The sequence below is a fragment of the Lepisma saccharinum genome, chromosome 2, assembly GCF_977018435.1.
Source record: "Lepisma saccharinum chromosome 2, izLepSacc3.1, whole genome shotgun sequence".
NCBI classification, from domain to species: Eukaryota; Metazoa; Arthropoda; class Insecta; order Zygentoma; family Lepismatidae; genus Lepisma; species Lepisma saccharinum.
In genome coordinates, this window is record NC_139230.1 from 37848434 (window position 1) to 37867739 (window position 19306).

A 19306-nucleotide genomic window follows, 5' to 3' on the forward strand; every position below is an offset into this window, starting at 1 on the left:
AGACAAAAGACAAAGGATGACATTGCAAAAGACAAGAGATGACATTGAAAAACACAAAATTTAAACATATTATTACCAGAAACCATTTCATGCAATTCTTAAGCTAGTTTTAAAGAAATTAGGAACACTTGCGCAATATTCTCTAACTTTATTTGTATGTTTCTTGTCAAAGGTGTAAGACGGAGTTCATCTTAGGGGGTGCCCAATTCATCGATGAAATATCAGTGAAAATGCATTGGATGGTTGTGTGCGCGGTTGCATGCCTGAATACAAATATAATATGACTCTTTAATAAATCAACAAAATGCGAGCGAAGCGAGCAAGAAAATTTTTAGAACTATTTCTTTGCAAACTGATAATGCATATTATTAATTAAACATAGCGACAATACTTTCATTTCACAGTATCCCACGATGTTTACTCTTTACAATCTTGCTTTGCTCGTTCGGCGCCCTCTTTACCACAGCACATGCCCCCTGGCCCCTCCTGCTCTAGCTTCAGTCAGTTAGAAAATATGCATATATATAATTTTCATAGTTCTATGTTGCGAGTGAGTTACAAATTCTGCTGTTGTTTTCAAATCTCTATTTAAACAATGATTCACAAACTGAAATAAAGTAATGAAACTACGTATATATTTAGAGCATGGTTATGAAGACTTTAAAATATAGTGGGAAGTTGGGATGCTTTATTGTTTGATTGATTGATTTAGTTTATTTTACTTCGCGTTTTGTGCCTCTTGGCTAATTTGCGAAGATGGGGATGAGTGATGAAATTGATGAATGGACATTCACAAACAACCAAGCCCGACCGGGATTCGAACCCGGGACCCTTGGCGTCGCGGAAGTTGGGATGCAAGTTCATATATGCTTGGTATTGCTTTTGAACAAAATCGGTCAAGGAATTTCATATTGAAGTCCTATACCCTTACAAAACTTTGGAAAATACTCTTGACGCTGTTCAGAGTTTATCTTTCAAATACTGGACGAGAGACTCTGGGGAATTAGGAGTCATGTGTATCTCTGCCTTAAAACAAAACTAAAAAACATGTGCAAATAAACGTATGGCATGTTAGCTGCAAAGGGAAGGCAAGGAATTTTCACTTCTAAATTGAAGTAATGTTTTATTTTCAATTATTTTAAAATTGAATAGCATTTATTTCACTTTCCAGCACAAAGAGCACAATGAACCAAACAAATTTTTTATCTCTACGTTTTCCAGCAGGTAGTGAGTGGCAAGCGCCGTCGTGCCCCCACTGGTGCGCTTATGGTCAGATATAAATTTGGGACTTAATGTAAATTAAATTTATTTTTATGTTTAATTCCTTATACTTCATTTGCTTCCTCTTAAAAGTTGCAAAAAATTAAATATGTCATTATGTCAGGGAACCGACTAGCCTACATATAAAGAGGAAGACAATTTTTACTAAATATATATCTTTGCAAACTGACAATAACTTTAATTTAATAGGATGCCAGTAATTTCACAGGTCACCACGACCTTAACGCTTTTCTATTTTTATCTGTTTTGCTTGCTCGACACCCCATTTGTCCTTAGCTCCCAGGCAACCACCTCGTGCGAACCCCCCCTTTTTTACAACTCTCTTTCTAATATATAGTTTTTTTTACAGAGGTAAGAACTCTTAGAGCTACAAAAATGGTCACATACATCAACTATAGACGTGAATTAATCACTTCGGTTCTTCATAAAATATTTTTCGTTTTATATCGAATACTCTGTCAGTAAATTTTATATTGGTAAAAATAGGTAAAGTGCTCCCCCGTGCTTAGCACCACGCCATGAAGGCGTATAGGGGGTGTGGGGGTAACGCCCCACACTTCCTTGATCCGGTCGTGAGTGGGGGTGATGTGATCAGCATCAAGCCCCTGACCGCCTTTACCCCCCAGGGTTTCCCCCAGGTACCCATGTTATTCGACGCTGGGTGGGCGCCGGGGCCGCTTCCATCGTTAGAAAAGTTCCCGTATTTGAACCGGCCGGGGATCGAACCCGGGACTTTATGAATATCAGTTGGGAGAAATTACCTACATATAGTGTCACTGCTTCTCTACTCACCCCTTTCGGTTTCTTTCTGTCTGATTTCATTCTCTTTGTCAAAATCCCGTATCTTCTTCAACCACTTTTGCAATAAAGTTTCAGACAGTTACACTAAGCAGAACGACAACTCACGAACTGAGATGCTACACTAAGATTCTGACCTAAGGCCTAAGGCATTTGACAGTTCTCTTCTTTACCACTCCAAAATCATCCATCTCGGCCAGGTTACAGAAAATAGTGTTGCTAACCATAGTAACACAATTCACTACAAGAAGTCAAACCTGTATCTTTGAATATCTTCCCTTACTTTTATCGTACACTTTTCACATGAACGAATCGAAAGGAAAATGCAACAAAATGTAAATTTCATTGACTCGGGGGTTCAATTTACAAGTCTGTAACGTATTTAAGAAATATTTATTTAGGTATTCAAACGCTGAACTGTCAACACTGTGTGCGGTATGTCTCCCTGGAAGGAGGGCGAGAGGTCAGTTTGATATTTTCCAGATGTCAGTGTTCCTTCCAAAGCCTTGTCAAGGAAGCTGGTGTTTCCAGGAAATGACCATGCTGAACATTCCACCCTCCAGGTCCATTGGACTACACTTCTGGTAGAACTACAAATGGTTCCTTTATGTTGGAGTATTGTTATTCTATTGTTGATATAAAATCCATACTTACACCCCCCCACAGGGGGGGTGTTCCACTTTTCTGCTTGGGGGGGTGTTCGTCAAAATTTGGGAGGGTGTTGGGGGGTGTTAGGGGGGTGTGGATAAATCACTGATAACAATCCACCAGTACTTGAGAAGGAAGAGGGCCCTTTCGCTTGTGAGTAATCTAAATGATTCGACCGGAATGGGATTTAAGTTGAGGTCTAGACGTAAGTAACAGGAAGGGACCTTGTTTTTTTGAAAACCAGATAACACCGAAAAATGTTAATTGCTGCAAAAAAAATGTTTATGTGCAGTGACATGTTCTGAACACATTTTTCATGCATTTGAAATCAAATCGCGAAATAAAGCGAATTTGGCATAAAATGCGAATGTGAGTGGAGGGGGGGGACGATTTTATTTTATTGACCTTGTCTGACACTATTCACGTCCTTCCTTTTTTCGGATTTTCAAACACTTTTCTGCTTGTGAGTAGCATTTTTTATCTAGGCAAGAAGTAACTTATGTGGTAACAACCTCCATAATTCATTTTCGGCCTTACAAGAACATAATTTTTCACCATTGCCCTTGAAACAATGATCATTATACAAATGACACCGTGCATTTTACATTCCTAGTGTACACCTGTTAATTGGTATCCTGCATGCAAAGTTCTAGTCCTCGGAAACAAGCTTCAAATTACACTGCTATCGAAAGAATTTTCTTTAACTGTAGTTCCTGTTTCCCTATCTTGAGAAGATAGAAAACGAAAGAAGAAAATGTTGAGATATTAAATTACGGTATTTTATTTTTATTTTTATTTTCAGTGTGCCTCTTGGAGTCTAGCTGATCGGGACCAGGGGAAGGAGAGATATATGGACAACCTGTGCGCGCTGATTCTCCGAGAAAGGGAGAACACAGTCAATGGAACTCCTAACGCAAATCCAAAAATCTCGCCTGATACATTCATGAAACCAACTAGTCTTGAAGGTAAGAAGTGTGCAAATTTATTTCTTCGTCTTGCAGTTATTGTTTCTTAATTTGCAGCTGGCGACTCAAGGTCACGCTGATCAGACAGCGCTAGGGATTTTTGTTTAGTTTAGATGAGTGCAAGAGTGGGCTTGCACAATAGCCATGCAAGCAGGACATCACAACCTAAATAACATACACTAAAATATAAAGAAATAAAAGTACTGTAATGACTGCTGTGTTTAAATTGTACAGTAAAATCCTAACCAAGGTGATAAAATAATTGTTTATGTTAACTGAAAATGTATGATGCAGAAAAAGTTGAGCTCGAACCAATTCATTGTGGGCTAGTGACAAACCCCACCTTCTGGTGGTCATACCGCTGGGAAATACAGCAAAATATTTTGAATTTCAATCTAGCATATGAAAAAATAATTGTGCTAAAAGAACATAAATAATGAACTGAGAAATGTAAAATATTAGGCACATATTTTCCTGTGTAACAATGTCTTCCTATTCGCCTATGGAAATATATATATATTACGATGTAGCCCTTTTCACACTTCTTTTTCATTCCTTCATTCCTTTCAGTGTGGGGCTATGGGCTACTTTCCGTGGCACTTATTAGCCTGTCTGCAGTTCTTGGAGTTGCATTTCTGCCATTGATGAGGACGAAGTATTATGCTCGTCTTATGCAAGTGCTAATTGGACTTGCTGTGGGTTCTTTGACAGCCACTTCAACTTTTCAGCTAATACCAGAGGTATAGTGATTGAGAAAAAACAATCATTTATTCTATTTTGATAAAATTAGGAAAGTATGGGAAACTGTTTTCATTGTGTGTTTCATTTTCACTTTTAAGTATATACACACAATAAGTCAAAAGTACACTCCATTATGACAGTGACATATTTGAGGAGAAACAGAGCTTCTAGACACGCAAAATATATCCGAGGTGCATCTTAAGGAAAATTCTCATTGATGTTCATACTCAAAACTTTTGTGGAGGTCATAGTTGATTAAGGGGAGCGAGAAGTTTTTCTAGTTTCTTCTCGTGACGTTAACACTATAAACCATAAGCTCAAATTGAATTTAGAATGTATACTAGTGTATAAGCATGAAGCAATTCGAGACTGATGTGTAACCTGTGGTTTGCATATATACATGAAACTAAATTTAGTCATGTATATGCTATTTACACAGCCATAAAAATATATATTGGAATGGCTAATCGAAAGTGCATATAATCGTAAGACATTCAATTACAAAATTTGATGTGAATTAAATTATTTCTTTAATTGTTGTTGTAATATTAATACAATGTAAACAAACCTTAGAAAAAATAGTTTTATATTTGGTTTGTAGTAATTTCGTCTCATATGTTCCTAGCACAGCAATTTCCATTTAAAATTGCTGCATAATAAGGAAATAAGTCAGAATTTTCCACCTAAGTTCCAAACAATCGTCACGCCTGTAGTATACTACAATAATGGGAAAATATTTCAATTGTGATAGTGGTTTCTCGTTGGAACTTTTGTTCCCGGTATTTGAAAATATTAAATTCATTATGAACTTAATTGTTTTGTGTACAAGATTTGTGCAATTGTTATTCGTTTTCCTGTTCATTTCTTCTTCTAAGGCATTATCGGTTTTCATATCTTCCAAGAAATTGCACAGAAAATATTTCCAAACATTCTCTTAATTTGTATGAAATTCTCCATTTACAATCTATACAATTTATAAGTGTAGAAATAGTAAATTTGTCAGGAATTATATATTAATTACTAACTTGTATCATTTATGTACCGAAAATTTACTACTAACAATTTATATTTTTCTACCTCTGTCTTTCAGGGATTTAAACTTAAGACTCACGATCCAAACTATCTGCACACAGCATTGATCCTGTGGGGAAGTTTTTGGATTTTCTACATGTTTGAATCTGTGTTCAAGATAATTAATCAAACGAAAAAGGTAATTGGCACCATAACATAATTGAACGTTTTGTACTCTAAGTTTTCCATTAGGAAATCTAGTATGCACACGTGTTAATTCTTCTGCTTTTAAATGTAAGTTTCCGATTGTGTCGATAGTGTCGGTGGCGATGAATTTACTTCTCAAATATATTCTGAAATCAAATAAATATCCTCGTAAGACTCACACATTATATATATATATATATATATATATATATATATATAAAGGTGTGGAAAGGTGTTGTAAAAGTGTGTGTATATATAACAATTATATTTTAGCAACTTAGCGAACCTGCTGTGCTATGCAGAGATTTTAAATATTTGATATAACAAGATATTTCTTGTTATATCTTGAAGCACTGAAATTTGTGTTATTGCAAAATTTACAGAATATCAATGACATTGTCATTAATTCCGAATCATCGAATTGTAAACATTTCCACGAATAACACATTGCAAATTTCTTCTGAGTATGTGGCAACACTAAGTAGCTATGTAGCTAAAGTACACGAGATACTGAAAATCATGGAAAACGGTACGGAATAGTTGGATTAAACAACCGTGAGTTTTACAATAGTCAGGGAAAGCAATGATATGTCAAATGGCCAATTCGGAATGCAATATTGTCTGTGTTCATTTCAGCAGTAGCAACATATCAAGCTAGACACCAAGTGCGATATTACATCCCTAGAATAGTATCAAAACAGACAACTTTGTCGACTTGACTCCGGCCTATCGAGAAAACGCGTTTCGTAGTGAACTAATATTGGGTAGGACATTTTCAAAATCCTTCCGTTCACCAGGTTTTCTAAATATTTGCTCTTGTAGCTCCTCTTTTATCGACAGAGGGCCGGGTATGATATTGTTCAGTAAATCACATGTTCCCACTATATGCGTTATAAAAATATGCTTGCCATAAACTAACTGCAATATAGAAATTACTTCTCAATTAATGATACACCTATATCATACATGCTTCTAAATTATTGGGGAAGCGTCCTCCATGGGCACCCGCTCCAAACATCCAGCATCAAATTCTTATATGACGCACACGCACACATATAGAGGTATTATTAATATTATATATAATTATTAATATGTATATTATTATTATTATTATTTATTTATTTATTGCGGTTAAAAACACTGACAATGGTGCCCGGCGTTGGAATGAACCTTCTACGTCATACAGGTTGCACAGGCCTTCACGTGACTTTTGAGTGTTGGAGCGACTGGGAAGTAACATGCAAATCTAAGAGGGTTCAGATTCTTGTCGAGTCTCCAATAAATTCCCGGTCTAGTACGACGTCGTCGCTTTATAATCAAGGGGTCCCGGGTTCGATTCCCGGCGGAGTTACATAGTGGTTTGACTCCCACTTAATTTTACTATTAACATTGAACTGAATGTGGAATTTAAATACATTCATTAACATGCAGTTTTACAAGTGGGTTTATTATTCTTGTTATAAACATTATCTTTTAAAGAAATAGGCACTGTCAATAGGTAGCCTGTTTCTTGAAGATTTGATTTATCTATGTGCTTACGCATGTTATCTACTTTCAAACCTGAAGACGAGAAATGCGATAGTGGCATTTACCGCTTTAGAGGAAGCATAAATAACACTTGAATAGAATATGAAGACTTTTCAGCTTCACTCGACGCAAACAATAATCACTCTTTATTACCTGGGTTTCCAACAGGACATTCTTCGCCAAGCAAGAAAGTAGACGAGCACCTCAGCCAGAACATAAGCATGCATGTGACGTTTTCGGCTACCAATGAGGCTCGTACCAGTGTACAGCCTGAACGGTGCACCCTATGTTAAAATTTCAAGAACTTTAGATTGAAATTTACGTATTTCCAACAACTTTCCGCTCTTTCCATGTTTCGCTATGTGCACTAATAACGGAGTTGCCTATGTGTTGCCTAACTGGGAATGTAAACATCAGCTTCATGTACATTAATTCAAACAATGTTGTGTCCCATTTCTGTTAGACTTTTACTTTTGAATTACAGAAATTTGTCTATCAAAATCTGTTATCCTGCATTACCTAACCTGCCCTAACCTAAATCTAACAATTCTGTATCCAATTGATGTCCCATTTATAAATGTTGTACAGTTATTAAGTAATAGTGTATGTATGACATTTTTTTAAAAAAAAAAAAATAAGTTGTTTTTAAGAAAATAGGTACCAAAATTTTCTTTACACCACCTTCAAATGTTTTTTACCCTGACATATCTCGTATGAAAGAGCCCTTTAAAACCTTTCTAAAGCCGCCTGAATCACTTCCATAGGTGCCCTAATTGCCGAAATATTTCAATTTAAAGTTAACAAGATACTGGGAAAATGGTCCAATTCGCAGAGTTTGCAACACTGGAATTTCGGAAATACAAAAGATATGAATCTGCAACTTTGTAAATTTTCCTGCCCTTCCAGTATGCCAAATTTCAAATGAATCAAAAAATGAAAGGTTGAGGAACTTGTTGATTTGACATGGAATAACCCTTATCTTTTGTACAGGTAACAAGAAAGTACATCATTTGATGCAAGTGAGTGTTTCCTTCTTCGTGTATGTCTGAGTTTTTGATGCGCCTTTCTCGATGCATTTTGGTTTCAACTGCTGGGTTTACTTTCCTGTGTACGTACGTTACAAATAACTGTAATTCAGTGAAATAACATTAGATGAATTTCACACAGAAATCGCCCGTGAAGACTGACGGAGTTCTGTGTCGTAAAGCGAAAAGTTTGAGCTTGATGGACTTGACTGGGTGTCAACCAGAGGTTGCCAACTCGCTTCTTCCAACTACCCTGGGACACAAAGTGGAGCCAATGGCAACGTGCATCGAGCAAACAAATGGACTTCTACAAGAGCAAGCAGATTCCTTGCCCAAGGTAAGCATTACTATTTTTTTCAATTTTTTAATATAACGTAGCTTATCTGTAGGGGCATGCATATTTCGTTGACTAAAACACAAAATGAGAAATAACACATTGCAATGTTAATTTTTCATGTTTTTGAAAGGTGCGATGTGCATTTTCATGTTTTGCCACGAAATGATACGAAATGAACTGCAAAATGCAAAATAAACTCTTAAACACGAAATTTAGGGTTTATTTACCGACACGACACGACACGACAGGTCTGAATTATCCTGTGAGATATGCAAATCACGTAAAATGATTAATTCTACTGTAATATTTGAGAAGCAAAAATGGACTCCCTTACACAGGGATAAACATATCATCTAGATAACTACATAAAATGTGCTATTAAAAGTGAGATGTTAATTTTGTGCAATAATTGTAGTTTTTATATCAAATTTAGGGCTTTTGATATGCCACTTTATATGCTCCTGTCGATCCCGAAATATGCCAAGTTTTTGTACTGAAATCTTGATCTTTCATTCACCATTGATATGTGGTTCTACTCGTTTGTAATTATTTCTTTGACCCCGAAGTGTCATAAATAGACCGTTTACGACGGATATGAATAATGTATTTCCTTACATGCCCTACCCAATTCGAAATATGCATTGAAAGTTGCAGTTTAAAACGTGCACCAAGTATTGTATTTGACATGTGATTTAATATGTATAATATTTGATTTACTGAACCACGGCGCAGTATTTAAGTTTTTAAATTCATAATTAAAGTGTCTCGTCCAAAATTTCAACGGAATCATCCATTTGAAACGATGTCAAGATAATCTGCAAGTGCAAAATAGATACGTAAGGAAGCATTATGAAATGAATGGTTATTTTTGAGTTACAAAGTAAAATGTGCCATCCTTCAATTTTCGAGTGAAATTTCCATGTCATACAATTTGCTTTCGACTTAGTGAAGCTTTGTGAAATTGGTAAACGTAACACGAAAACAATTTATCCACAGTATTGCTATTTTTTTAATGAACGCAGAAATGGCCAAAATGTCACCATGTTTTACACCAGAGCCCTTCAAATGTGCAACTAGTTGCTTCACCTAGTTTGCCACATAACTACTGTATCAACAAAATTCAAAGATAAATTACATTTCCAACGTGTTTCAAGGAATGTGTGTATTACACAAAGTAAATTACTATGTCTGTCGATCAGCGGAATATTTTTTTTAGTTTTCCACACTGTATGGAGAGTTTCCTTGTACTAAATTTAATAGTATATATATACAGTCCTTGGAAAGTTACTTTTAAAAGTCACATTTATTTGACTCTAAAAGTAACTCTGCCACACTTATCCATTTTGAAATGTAACCTAGTAGCAGTAATTTGAACGAAAAACTAAGTTACTTTTAATCTGACGTTTCCTGTCTGTCCGCACGCCTCCACCTCCACCCCGAAAACAAGAAAAACTTCATTAGCTTGATTGATTGATTTGCTTTATTTTATTTCGCTTTTTTGCCACTATTGGCTAATTTGCGAAGATAGGGATGAGTGATGATATGATGAAATTGATGAATGGACTCTCACAAACATCCACGCCTAGTCCGGGATTCGAACCCGAGAGCCCTGGCGTCGTAGCGCGATGTGCTAACCACTCTGCAGCGGGGCCCTGCAAAACTTAATTAGCAAATGATCGTTTAGCCCAAATATGCATTCTTTGTATGGTTATTTGTGGTACATTAAATATAACTGAAGACTAAAATTGGTATACGCTGTAAGTGCCACAATAATTCAAACACCGTTTTCCACGTTAAACTGTGCAATGTGCCATGATTTATAATGTGGTAAACGTGAAAAATGGCTGGTAGCCCTATAAGTAGTTCAAAGGGCGTGTAAAGAGGTGACTAGTGTGAACGTTCTTACGGGCTGATGTGCGGAACGATGCGATTTCCCAACAATTTCACTTTTGGCACTTAAAAGTGTCCCGCAGAAAATATTCACCTTCCTCCCTCTTTGCCTCCCCAATTTTTTTTTTTTTTTTTTGCACCGTTATACTAGATAAACATGTTGCTTGCAAGAATTGAAAGGAGTATTTTCATTCTTTTACTAAAGACATCTAAGAACATTAATTTTCATAAATTATAATTAACCTTATTTTCAAGTATCCGAAAATGAAGAGTTAAGGAAATTCAAAGGAAATCATTATACTTGAAAAAATTACGTCATGCAAAACATTTGCTCGTAACAAATGTAGACCATATGAAGATTAATATTTTACTTCTATTGTTTTTAGCAAACCGTAACTCATTACTGTTGAAACGTACAAAAACTGTAAAAGTAAGTGTTAATGTCGTTACCGTCACTGAAAATATCACTGAGTTTATAGTTACACATTTCAAAAGTAGGTTAGTAGTTCCAATTAACGCTGCTCAAAAAAGTTAATTTTACTTGTAACGTTATTACAAGTAACTTTCAAACATTTATGTTCTGGTATGTCAAGCAGAAATTTCATGATTTCTGGGAATAAGAAACAGAGATATTCACTCACAGTCAGACCACTCTACACTGAATATAAAATAGTTTGTACGCTGCAAAACGTTGACTGAAAGCTAAAGCATTTGCCATGACCGTTTTTTACATAGTTAACTATAGTTAATGTACTTTTAATTTTTCTTTTTTAAATATATATGTTGCACATAATTGCAATTTTTAATTATTATCTATTATATCCATGATAAAATATTCGATTGTAAATTTGAAAGTTTTTCTTATGCGTCTCAATGTTTTACTATAGGCCAATACACAAGTGTACGAGTGTGTGTCTGTACACTAGCGTGCGCAGGACTTATTTTAGGAGGGAGCTGGGATTGCAAATGTGAATAATATATAGCTGCGTTCTGGGGGACCGGAGAGACAAAATATTTCGTAATTACCATTTATAACCTTAGTTTTAAAAGTTGCTCAAAGACAAAAACGGATATCGGGGGTCATTTTAAGGTGGGGTTGCGTTTACCACTTTGCTTTCGTTCGAGTTCTTTACTGTTTTCAATTGAAAATTTTGATTTCCTCAAAATTTCTAGTGAGGCTGTAGCCCCTTCAGCTCCCCATTGCACACTAAGCGTGTCTGCGTTTAATATTCCAAGCGGTTACCGACACCATGTTTTACTTCTCATTCTAGACACAGCACAGATGTATGACGACACGATTGCTTATGCGTTTACAAAATAGTCGCGTATGTTTTTGAAAATTAACAGGCAGACTTAAATGTTAACGGTAAAATATTGTAAATTTTACGGTAAATTCTAATAATGTAACAGTTTGCTGAAAATTATAGATGTGTATAGTCTGTTTATATATTTTCGTCTACTTGTCCACAGAAACCTCATAATCACGAGCATAAAAACTTGGAGGAATTGGAAAATGCCTCACTTGCGACTGTTGCCTGGATGATCATATTTGGTGACGGCTTACACAATTTCATCGACGGAATGTCCATCGGCGCTGGCTTCACGGAGAGCATCATGACGGGAGTGAGCATCAGCATTGCGATTGCTTGCGAGGAGTTCCCTCATGAGTTAGGTATGTACAAAGTAAACGTTCCTCTTAGTTCACAAAAGTAATTTTGGGTTTTCGTAATCGGTGAGGGATCATCACACGGGAGATTCCGAGGTGGGAATTTTTTCGTTAGTGTCCCTGTATAAGTATACTTCTTCTAACACTAAGTTTCGAGAGAGGACCTTTTCACTAGTCTTCAGGCCAGAACGTATTTAGGGGGGTCCAGAGTGTCCGGTTCCCCCGAAAGACTTACCAACTGCTAAAATAAAATAATAAAAATAAACTTGATTAGGGTTATTAATTTCCGCCGAACTTATTAGAAGGCAAGGATTATATTGGGATCATACTGCTTTGAATGACAGTACTGAAGAAGAGTTATGCACACTACTGCTTATAATATTATGCATAAAATAGGAACCAGGAATTTCGTCAACTGGATCTAACATCCTTTTTTATTATTGACTGAACTCTATCTATTTGACATTAACCTCCTTGCCAGGACAGTTGTTTTTATAAACAAAATTGGCGACTTTTTACCCATTAATGTAATAAAATCAATACAATAGAAATTAATTTAATATGTTAATTAATATTATTTTAATTAAATGCCATTATAATTTATTATTTTTATGAGACACTTTGTTCGGACCCATCCGAAATATATTTCTAAATACGTACCTATCTTCAGGTGAAGGAATTTCTTTTGACCGGTGGTGGGAATCGAACCTACGACAAACTACTCCACGGAGCCCCAGAGAAATTTGTTCACCTGAAGACAAGAGATGAGCTTTCTCGAAATGTAGTGCTAGTAAAAGTAAAAGCACTAGAACAATGGATAACGTCCAATTAACATTGCATGCTAGTAGGTAGCTCAGTCAAATGTGCAAGGTTCCTGCTTCTTAAGCTAAAATATTACCACGGAGTATTCGTCCAAGAAGTTGAAGCGATAACGATCTCGCAAAATTATCTAGAGAACGCAAGTTCGAATTTCATTCAAGGTTGGATTTATTTTTTACAGTCTTTCTTGCTTTTCCGTTCTTGAGATGCAAAAAATATTTATGTTCTACGTTTGATAGAGACAAAATTTGAAAATACTTTGCTCCTAAATCAGATCGCTCGTCGACTTCACTTGGGATTTTCTTTTCTTTACAGCTTAACAGTATATTCAAAATGATTACGTCACGTGCTTATATTCAGAAAAGGAATGAAATTAGAATTAGGTTTAGAGATTAGTTCCCACAGAAAGAATAGTGCGCACAGCAAGAAATCGCTCTTTTACCCAGGTTTTCTAAAACAATATACAGCGTGTCCATAAATATACTGTCATACTTTAAAGTGGTATTACGTCGCTTTGGATAATCGTATTTAAATGAAATTGGTGACATTTGAAAGAAAAACTCAAATATTTTATTTTACAACTCATAGGCATTGAATGTGGCCCCCACGAGTGGCCCTGCAGACATCAAGGCGATATTCCCATTCATGCCACACACGCTCCAACATATCCATAGGGATGGACTGGATTACAGAAGTGATGCGAATTTGCAGTTCTTGCAGGTTTTGAGGCAATGGGGGTACATAGACACAATCTTTTATGTAACCCCATAAAAAAAGTCACAGACCGTCAAGTCAGACTGAACCTTCACCAAACTCTGCGTGGAATGATATTCCAAAACACACCAACTACGTTCTTAAATCTTCTGTAATAACAACACAATTTTAAAGGAAAACATTCACATGTAACCTGCCTGCCTGCTAAATATCCACAATGAACCCGCATCGTCCATTGTTGTCAGGAGTGAATTTATTTCAGTTTCTATGTTTGACCTCGTTCATTGTTGTCCATTGCTGATATTGGTGTCCATTGTTGACATGCACAAAAATATTTTGAGTTTTTCTTTCAAATGTCACCAATTTCATTTAAATACGATTATCCAAAGCGACGTAATACCACATTAAAGTATGACAGTATATTTATGGACACGGTGTATTTTAAAAAATTGGATGGAGGACAAAATAGACAAATATATGGTTGACCGCTGAGGAAAAAGCCATAAACTTCCCATCTCTCATTACCGATCATATCTCACGTACAAAATTCCTCCGCAACACTATTACACAGAGATTTCATTCCTGGAAACATACAACTGAACTAAGTGCGACGTATATTTTGTTCAGCGAACAGAAGACCCTTCCTTGGTCTCTGTACGAATCGGGTCTGGGACAGTGACAAGGCTGCTTTCTAAGTATAAGCAGTATCTTGTTTTCGGTGGAAACAAAGTATTTCCTTAATTTCTGCACATGCCCCAACCAATTTGAAATATATATTTGAAAGTTCAGTTTAAAACGTTAAAAAGTACCGTATTTGATATGTTGAAATTGTTGCTCTACGGAGCCATATAGTGATTATTTTTTTGCATACTCACGATACTTTATACACCCTATAATAAGTCTGAACCAATAATGATTATTTATTTTGCATACTCACATGTTTAAATCTAGGGTCAGATTGTTAAATACTTAAATTTACACTATGTCATTTTCAAAATTGAGTTTGTTTTTAGGTCCATTGATAGGCTAATCGGGACGAATCCCAACCGCTGTGCGCCTCCATCGGGTATCGAGCCCGAGACCCCTTGATTACAAGGCGAACACAAGTAAACAATGTTCAATACAAGAAAATGTCACTTTAATTTTAACAGCCACATGATTTAAATATCGCGAAAACTTTTGCTTCAAAACAGATCAATTGCGGAAATACGGTTTCGGTAGAAATACAGACAGTATTTCAACACATTAACAAGAATACAATTTTTGTTCCTGGATGGATGGGGAAATGTTAAAGAAAACAAAATGCAATAACGCTATCGATATTCCTCAGCTAGAATCGATCTTTCGTGTGCCAGAATAGCAAAAATATATCGAAGACCGAGAATGCCATTATATCCCTACTATTGCTTCCCAACCGCAGCCTGAAAAGCAAACAGCAGTTTGCTTTCTTCCTGCCTATAAGTCAATCCAATGAAAAGTTGTTTCGCCAATCTGGAAGAAGAAAATGGTAGGACTTATTTGTTGTCTAATGCCCTTATGAAACACACAAAACCGTTGCTAAGAGACGAGCGATTATTTCCAATATCTTGTTTCTTTCTTAAGAAAGAAGAAAAAGAAAATAGAACATGATCTAGCTCTTCGAAGTTCCTACTTTCGTTTGTTTGTTTGAACTGCTATTACAGCGAACTTGGGTTTCACAATATTGTGACAGTATCCGAAAATGTTAAAAGGTGGAGGGAGCATTGGGAGAATTTCATCTCCCACAATGTTTTTATTCTTCCTACATAGCTTTTCGATCTTTTCTATTATTATTATTACAGGAGGATTCTTCCATCCTTAATACTAGAGTGTCATTGTACGGTATTTACAAGTAAATTTCCTGCGTTCGGTCTTGAATTTCTTTGACTTAGAAGAGTCCTACTTTTATTCATGCAGGACGTTTGGTTTAATTTGGAAAATAAAACACTATCAGGAATATGTGTGTGTGTGTGAACAGTTTTTCTGTGATTTCGTTGGTGAAAAAAAGCTTGTCAAAATTCCCTTGAAGTTACACATGAACATGAAAAATACATATTTTCTCAGAATTTTGATTGTTTAGGAACTTCCCAGAGACATGTTCTGAACATATTTTGAAAATGTTTTAATATTTTTGTTTTAACTTTTAATGTGTGTTACTTTTCAGGGGACTTCGCCATTTTAATCAAGTCTGGAATGTCACTGAAGCGAGCTTTGCTGATGAATTTTTTGTCTGCCTGTACGGCTTTCCTTGGTCTTGCATTGGGCATTGTGCTCGGAGAATTAAATGCCAGTATTTACATATTCGCCTTCGCTGGAGGTCTCTTCCTGTATATATCTCTATCAGATTTGGTAAGATCTCAACTTTTTTTGTCGCTATATAACGCCGACAAACTTTCACAACGTGTAGAGGACATCAAGGAAAGAAATCTTTTGTTTATCATTGGTGTGTCATTTCGACTCTATTAGCTATTGTAAAACATTTTATGCTGTATGCATGTAACCAAGCTGTTGGCTCTGACTTTTTGTCTAACACTGTAGAAAGAGCAAACCATGCGCGAACAGACTGTGTAACCAATCAGTGTAAGAGACCTTTGAAGCTTGAAATCCTATAGACAAAATTACAAATTATATATTTAATGTAGAACCGCCAAATAGGACATATGGATGATGAAACATGAGTTGAGAGATGGGAGTAAACTATGATGGCATGTCTGGAAGCATGATTCGATTCCTATAACCAGGCACGTATCTACAAACATATTTCTGGATAGGCCTCGCAAATTAAATGCCATATGCAATTCGCTGTTCTTTAGTGCTGAAAGCAAAACAATGGCGTCAATTATTTCTTAGTTCAGATTTTAAATTATGCATCACATTTTTTATTTGTAGTTTTGTTAATTAGCGTCGCTAATTATGGCTAATCGCGACGATGAGGATAAGTAATGATTAGATTAGGTTTGCTGAAGGGACACTCACAATGAACGCACGTGCCCAGACAGGGCGGTACTGTGGGGAGCTTCTTTTAGAATTTGTAGATTATGAGACTAACAACTATGTGATATACGCATATCACAGCTATGAACAATTCAGAAACTATTTATCAGAAAATGTATCTAACATGTAAATAAGAATAGTTGTACAGTACTTTTTGTGACCTGCAAAAAGTGTTGTAACCTTACACCTTAATTTCGGTACTTACTGGCAAAACAACACTGATTCATCTCAACTGAATCTCTATATTAATGCAAGTATGGTTGAAATAAATACACTTCATGTTGTAAAACGAAGTGTACACAAGTATTTTACCTATGTAATTTTAGTGCTTTGCAACTGTATTAGAGGGATCCGGATTCTTTGAATCTTCCCCAGAGCAGAAGAAAATTCATGTCAGTGGAAGTTATGAATAGCTGCGTATGCAGGATAAATATGTTCTCGAGGACTGATATTTCCGAATAGGTGTCTCAAAGAGAATAGGGAAAATGGTTTGCCTTAGTGATGGGAAAGTTTATCAGCCTTGTAAGCGACACCCTATATATATATTTGTGTCTGTATGTGTGTGTGTGTGCGTGCGTGTGTAATTTACAGTCAGACCAAACTAAGCCGATTTTCCTATACAATACGATAGTTGTTGCAGACACATTTGGACTAAAACTATTATTCGCATCATGAGAGTAGCTTTTTCCAAACCATAGCAAATTTGTATATAGTGTTTCCTCCTTCTCTAATTTTTACCTACAAGTCAACAATAGAGCCATGGTATATATCACATCAATAAAGGTATTTTTTTTAAATTACTTGTTTTCATGCATAATTTCATCAGGAAAAAAATACTCATTTTAACTTGTGTTACAACTGAGTTCCGCCGCAGTTCCGAACCAAATTTTTAAATGGGGTCTGCCTTAGCAGAATTTTCATCAGATTGGTGTTAAAATATCTATCTTTTGTTAGGTTTCATCGAATAATTTGGAAACAAACAAATTTGTTTCGTTCATCATACAATGTTTAGTCATCCTTACCAAAAGTTTCTTTCTAAGTTCACTTGTATGTTAAAACGGGCTAACGCGGCTGGACCTAAAGCTTAAAGTGGGTACGAATCAAACCTGGGATCCCTTGATTACATGGCGAAAATGTTGGCCATTATGGTATCGAGTTAGTTAATGCAGTTCAGTGTGTGTCCGTCCCGCTCAAATCGAATATTCTGGCAGAAAGACGAGATGATGAGTCAGAGAGGGAGGGAGTTCGTGATAAAGATGGATGGAGAATGAGTCTGAGAGAGGGGGGAAATTAGTCAGAGAGAGAGGGAAATGCGTCAGAGAGAGGGGGGAAATGCGTCAGAGAGAGGGGGGAATGCGTCAGAGAGAGGGAGGAAATGCATCAGAGAGGGGGGAATGCGTCAGAGAGGGGGGAATGCGTAAGAGAGGGGGTAATGCGTCAGAGAGAGGGGGAAATGCGTCAGAGAGGGGGTAAATGCGTCAGAGAGAGGAGAATGGGTCGGAGAGAGGAGAATGGGTCGGAGTGAGGGATGGAGAATTGAGTCAGAGAGGGAAAATGAGAGAAAAATAGCTGTGTCTGAGAGAGAATGACTCAGGGAGAGAGTGTGTACGTCAGAGAGAGAAAGAGATATAGAGAGAGTGAAAGAGAATGTGCCAGAGAGAGAGAGAGTTAACTGGGTTCTTGATATTTATCCACTCACGCACAGATAGGCCAATCGGAACTGGACCTTCAGTTTAAAGTGGGATGCGAACCACTGTGAGCCTTCCCTGGGTATCGAACCGGGGACCCCTTTATAGTCGGAGCGAGAGAGAGGGGGGAAGAAAGAGAAAGAGAGAAAGAAAGAGAGGGAGAAAGAGAAAGGAAGGAAGAATGAAAGAAGGAGAATGAGTCATGGGAAGACAGAAAATTAGTCATGGGAAGATAAGAGAATGACTCCGAGAAAAATAATAGGTCAGAAAAGAACAGTCTCAGAGAAACTGAGAAAATGAGTAGCACCGAGGGGGGGGGGGATACGGTAGAGTACCGAGACTTTAATAATTATATTTTAATTCGTAGTGTTAAAAATGGCACTATAAATATGTACCTCTTTATTTTCCAGATGCCAGAGTTAAGGAGAGCGATGGATGAAGCGATGGAAACGAACGCGAAGTCGTGTGTGGTTGTGTTATTGATGCAAAACATTGGCATTCTAGCAGGCATGTTCACTGTTTATCTCATAACACAATACAATGACGAGATAAATTTTAGCGATCGATAAGTCTGTCTCTTGTGTGGATGAGATTTTTACAAGTTTGTGTCAAAAAGTGCCTTGATCAGAGCATTTCCGTGTCTCCGTAACATGGTAAATTTATGAATAATTTATTTTTGAAACTATAGACTATAGAGGGTGTCGTCGTACAACACCCACAAACTGTTACAGCGTGTAGAAGACATCAAAGTGAAAAAAGTTTCCTTAATGAAATATATGTCACTGACAACTGTGAATCCGTGCCGCACTGTTGTATACATACAGGATAGAAAAGGCAGTGGATGAAGGGCTCGTAGCGTCGAAACAAGGCAAAACTTTATTGATTGATTGATTTGCTTTATTTTACTTCGCTTTTGTGCCACTTTTGGCTAATTTGCGAAGATGGGGATGATATGATGAAATTGATGAATGGACACT

At 36.6% G+C, this 19306-nt stretch overlaps 1 protein-coding gene across 1 annotated transcript in view; it reads left to right on the top strand.

Annotated features, from left to right (window-relative positions):
• The window catches only part of LOC145984404 (metal cation symporter ZIP14-like), a 34214-nt gene extending 15198 nt beyond the window's left edge, over window positions 1-19016 (top strand). Inside the window, exons 2-8 of the mRNA XM_083118066.1 lie at window positions 3530-3692; window positions 4263-4432; window positions 5524-5643; window positions 8346-8540; window positions 11901-12102; window positions 15812-15996; window positions 18740-19016. Coding sequence (XP_082974192.1) covers window positions 3530-3692; window positions 4263-4432; window positions 5524-5643; window positions 8346-8540; window positions 11901-12102; window positions 15812-15996; window positions 18740-18898 — 1194 coding nt within the window. The 3' untranslated portion in view covers window positions 18899-19016. The remainder of the gene's footprint in view (window positions 1-3529; window positions 3693-4262; window positions 4433-5523; window positions 5644-8345; window positions 8541-11900; window positions 12103-15811; window positions 15997-18739) is intronic.
• The last annotated feature ends 290 nt before the right edge of the window (window positions 19017-19306 follow it).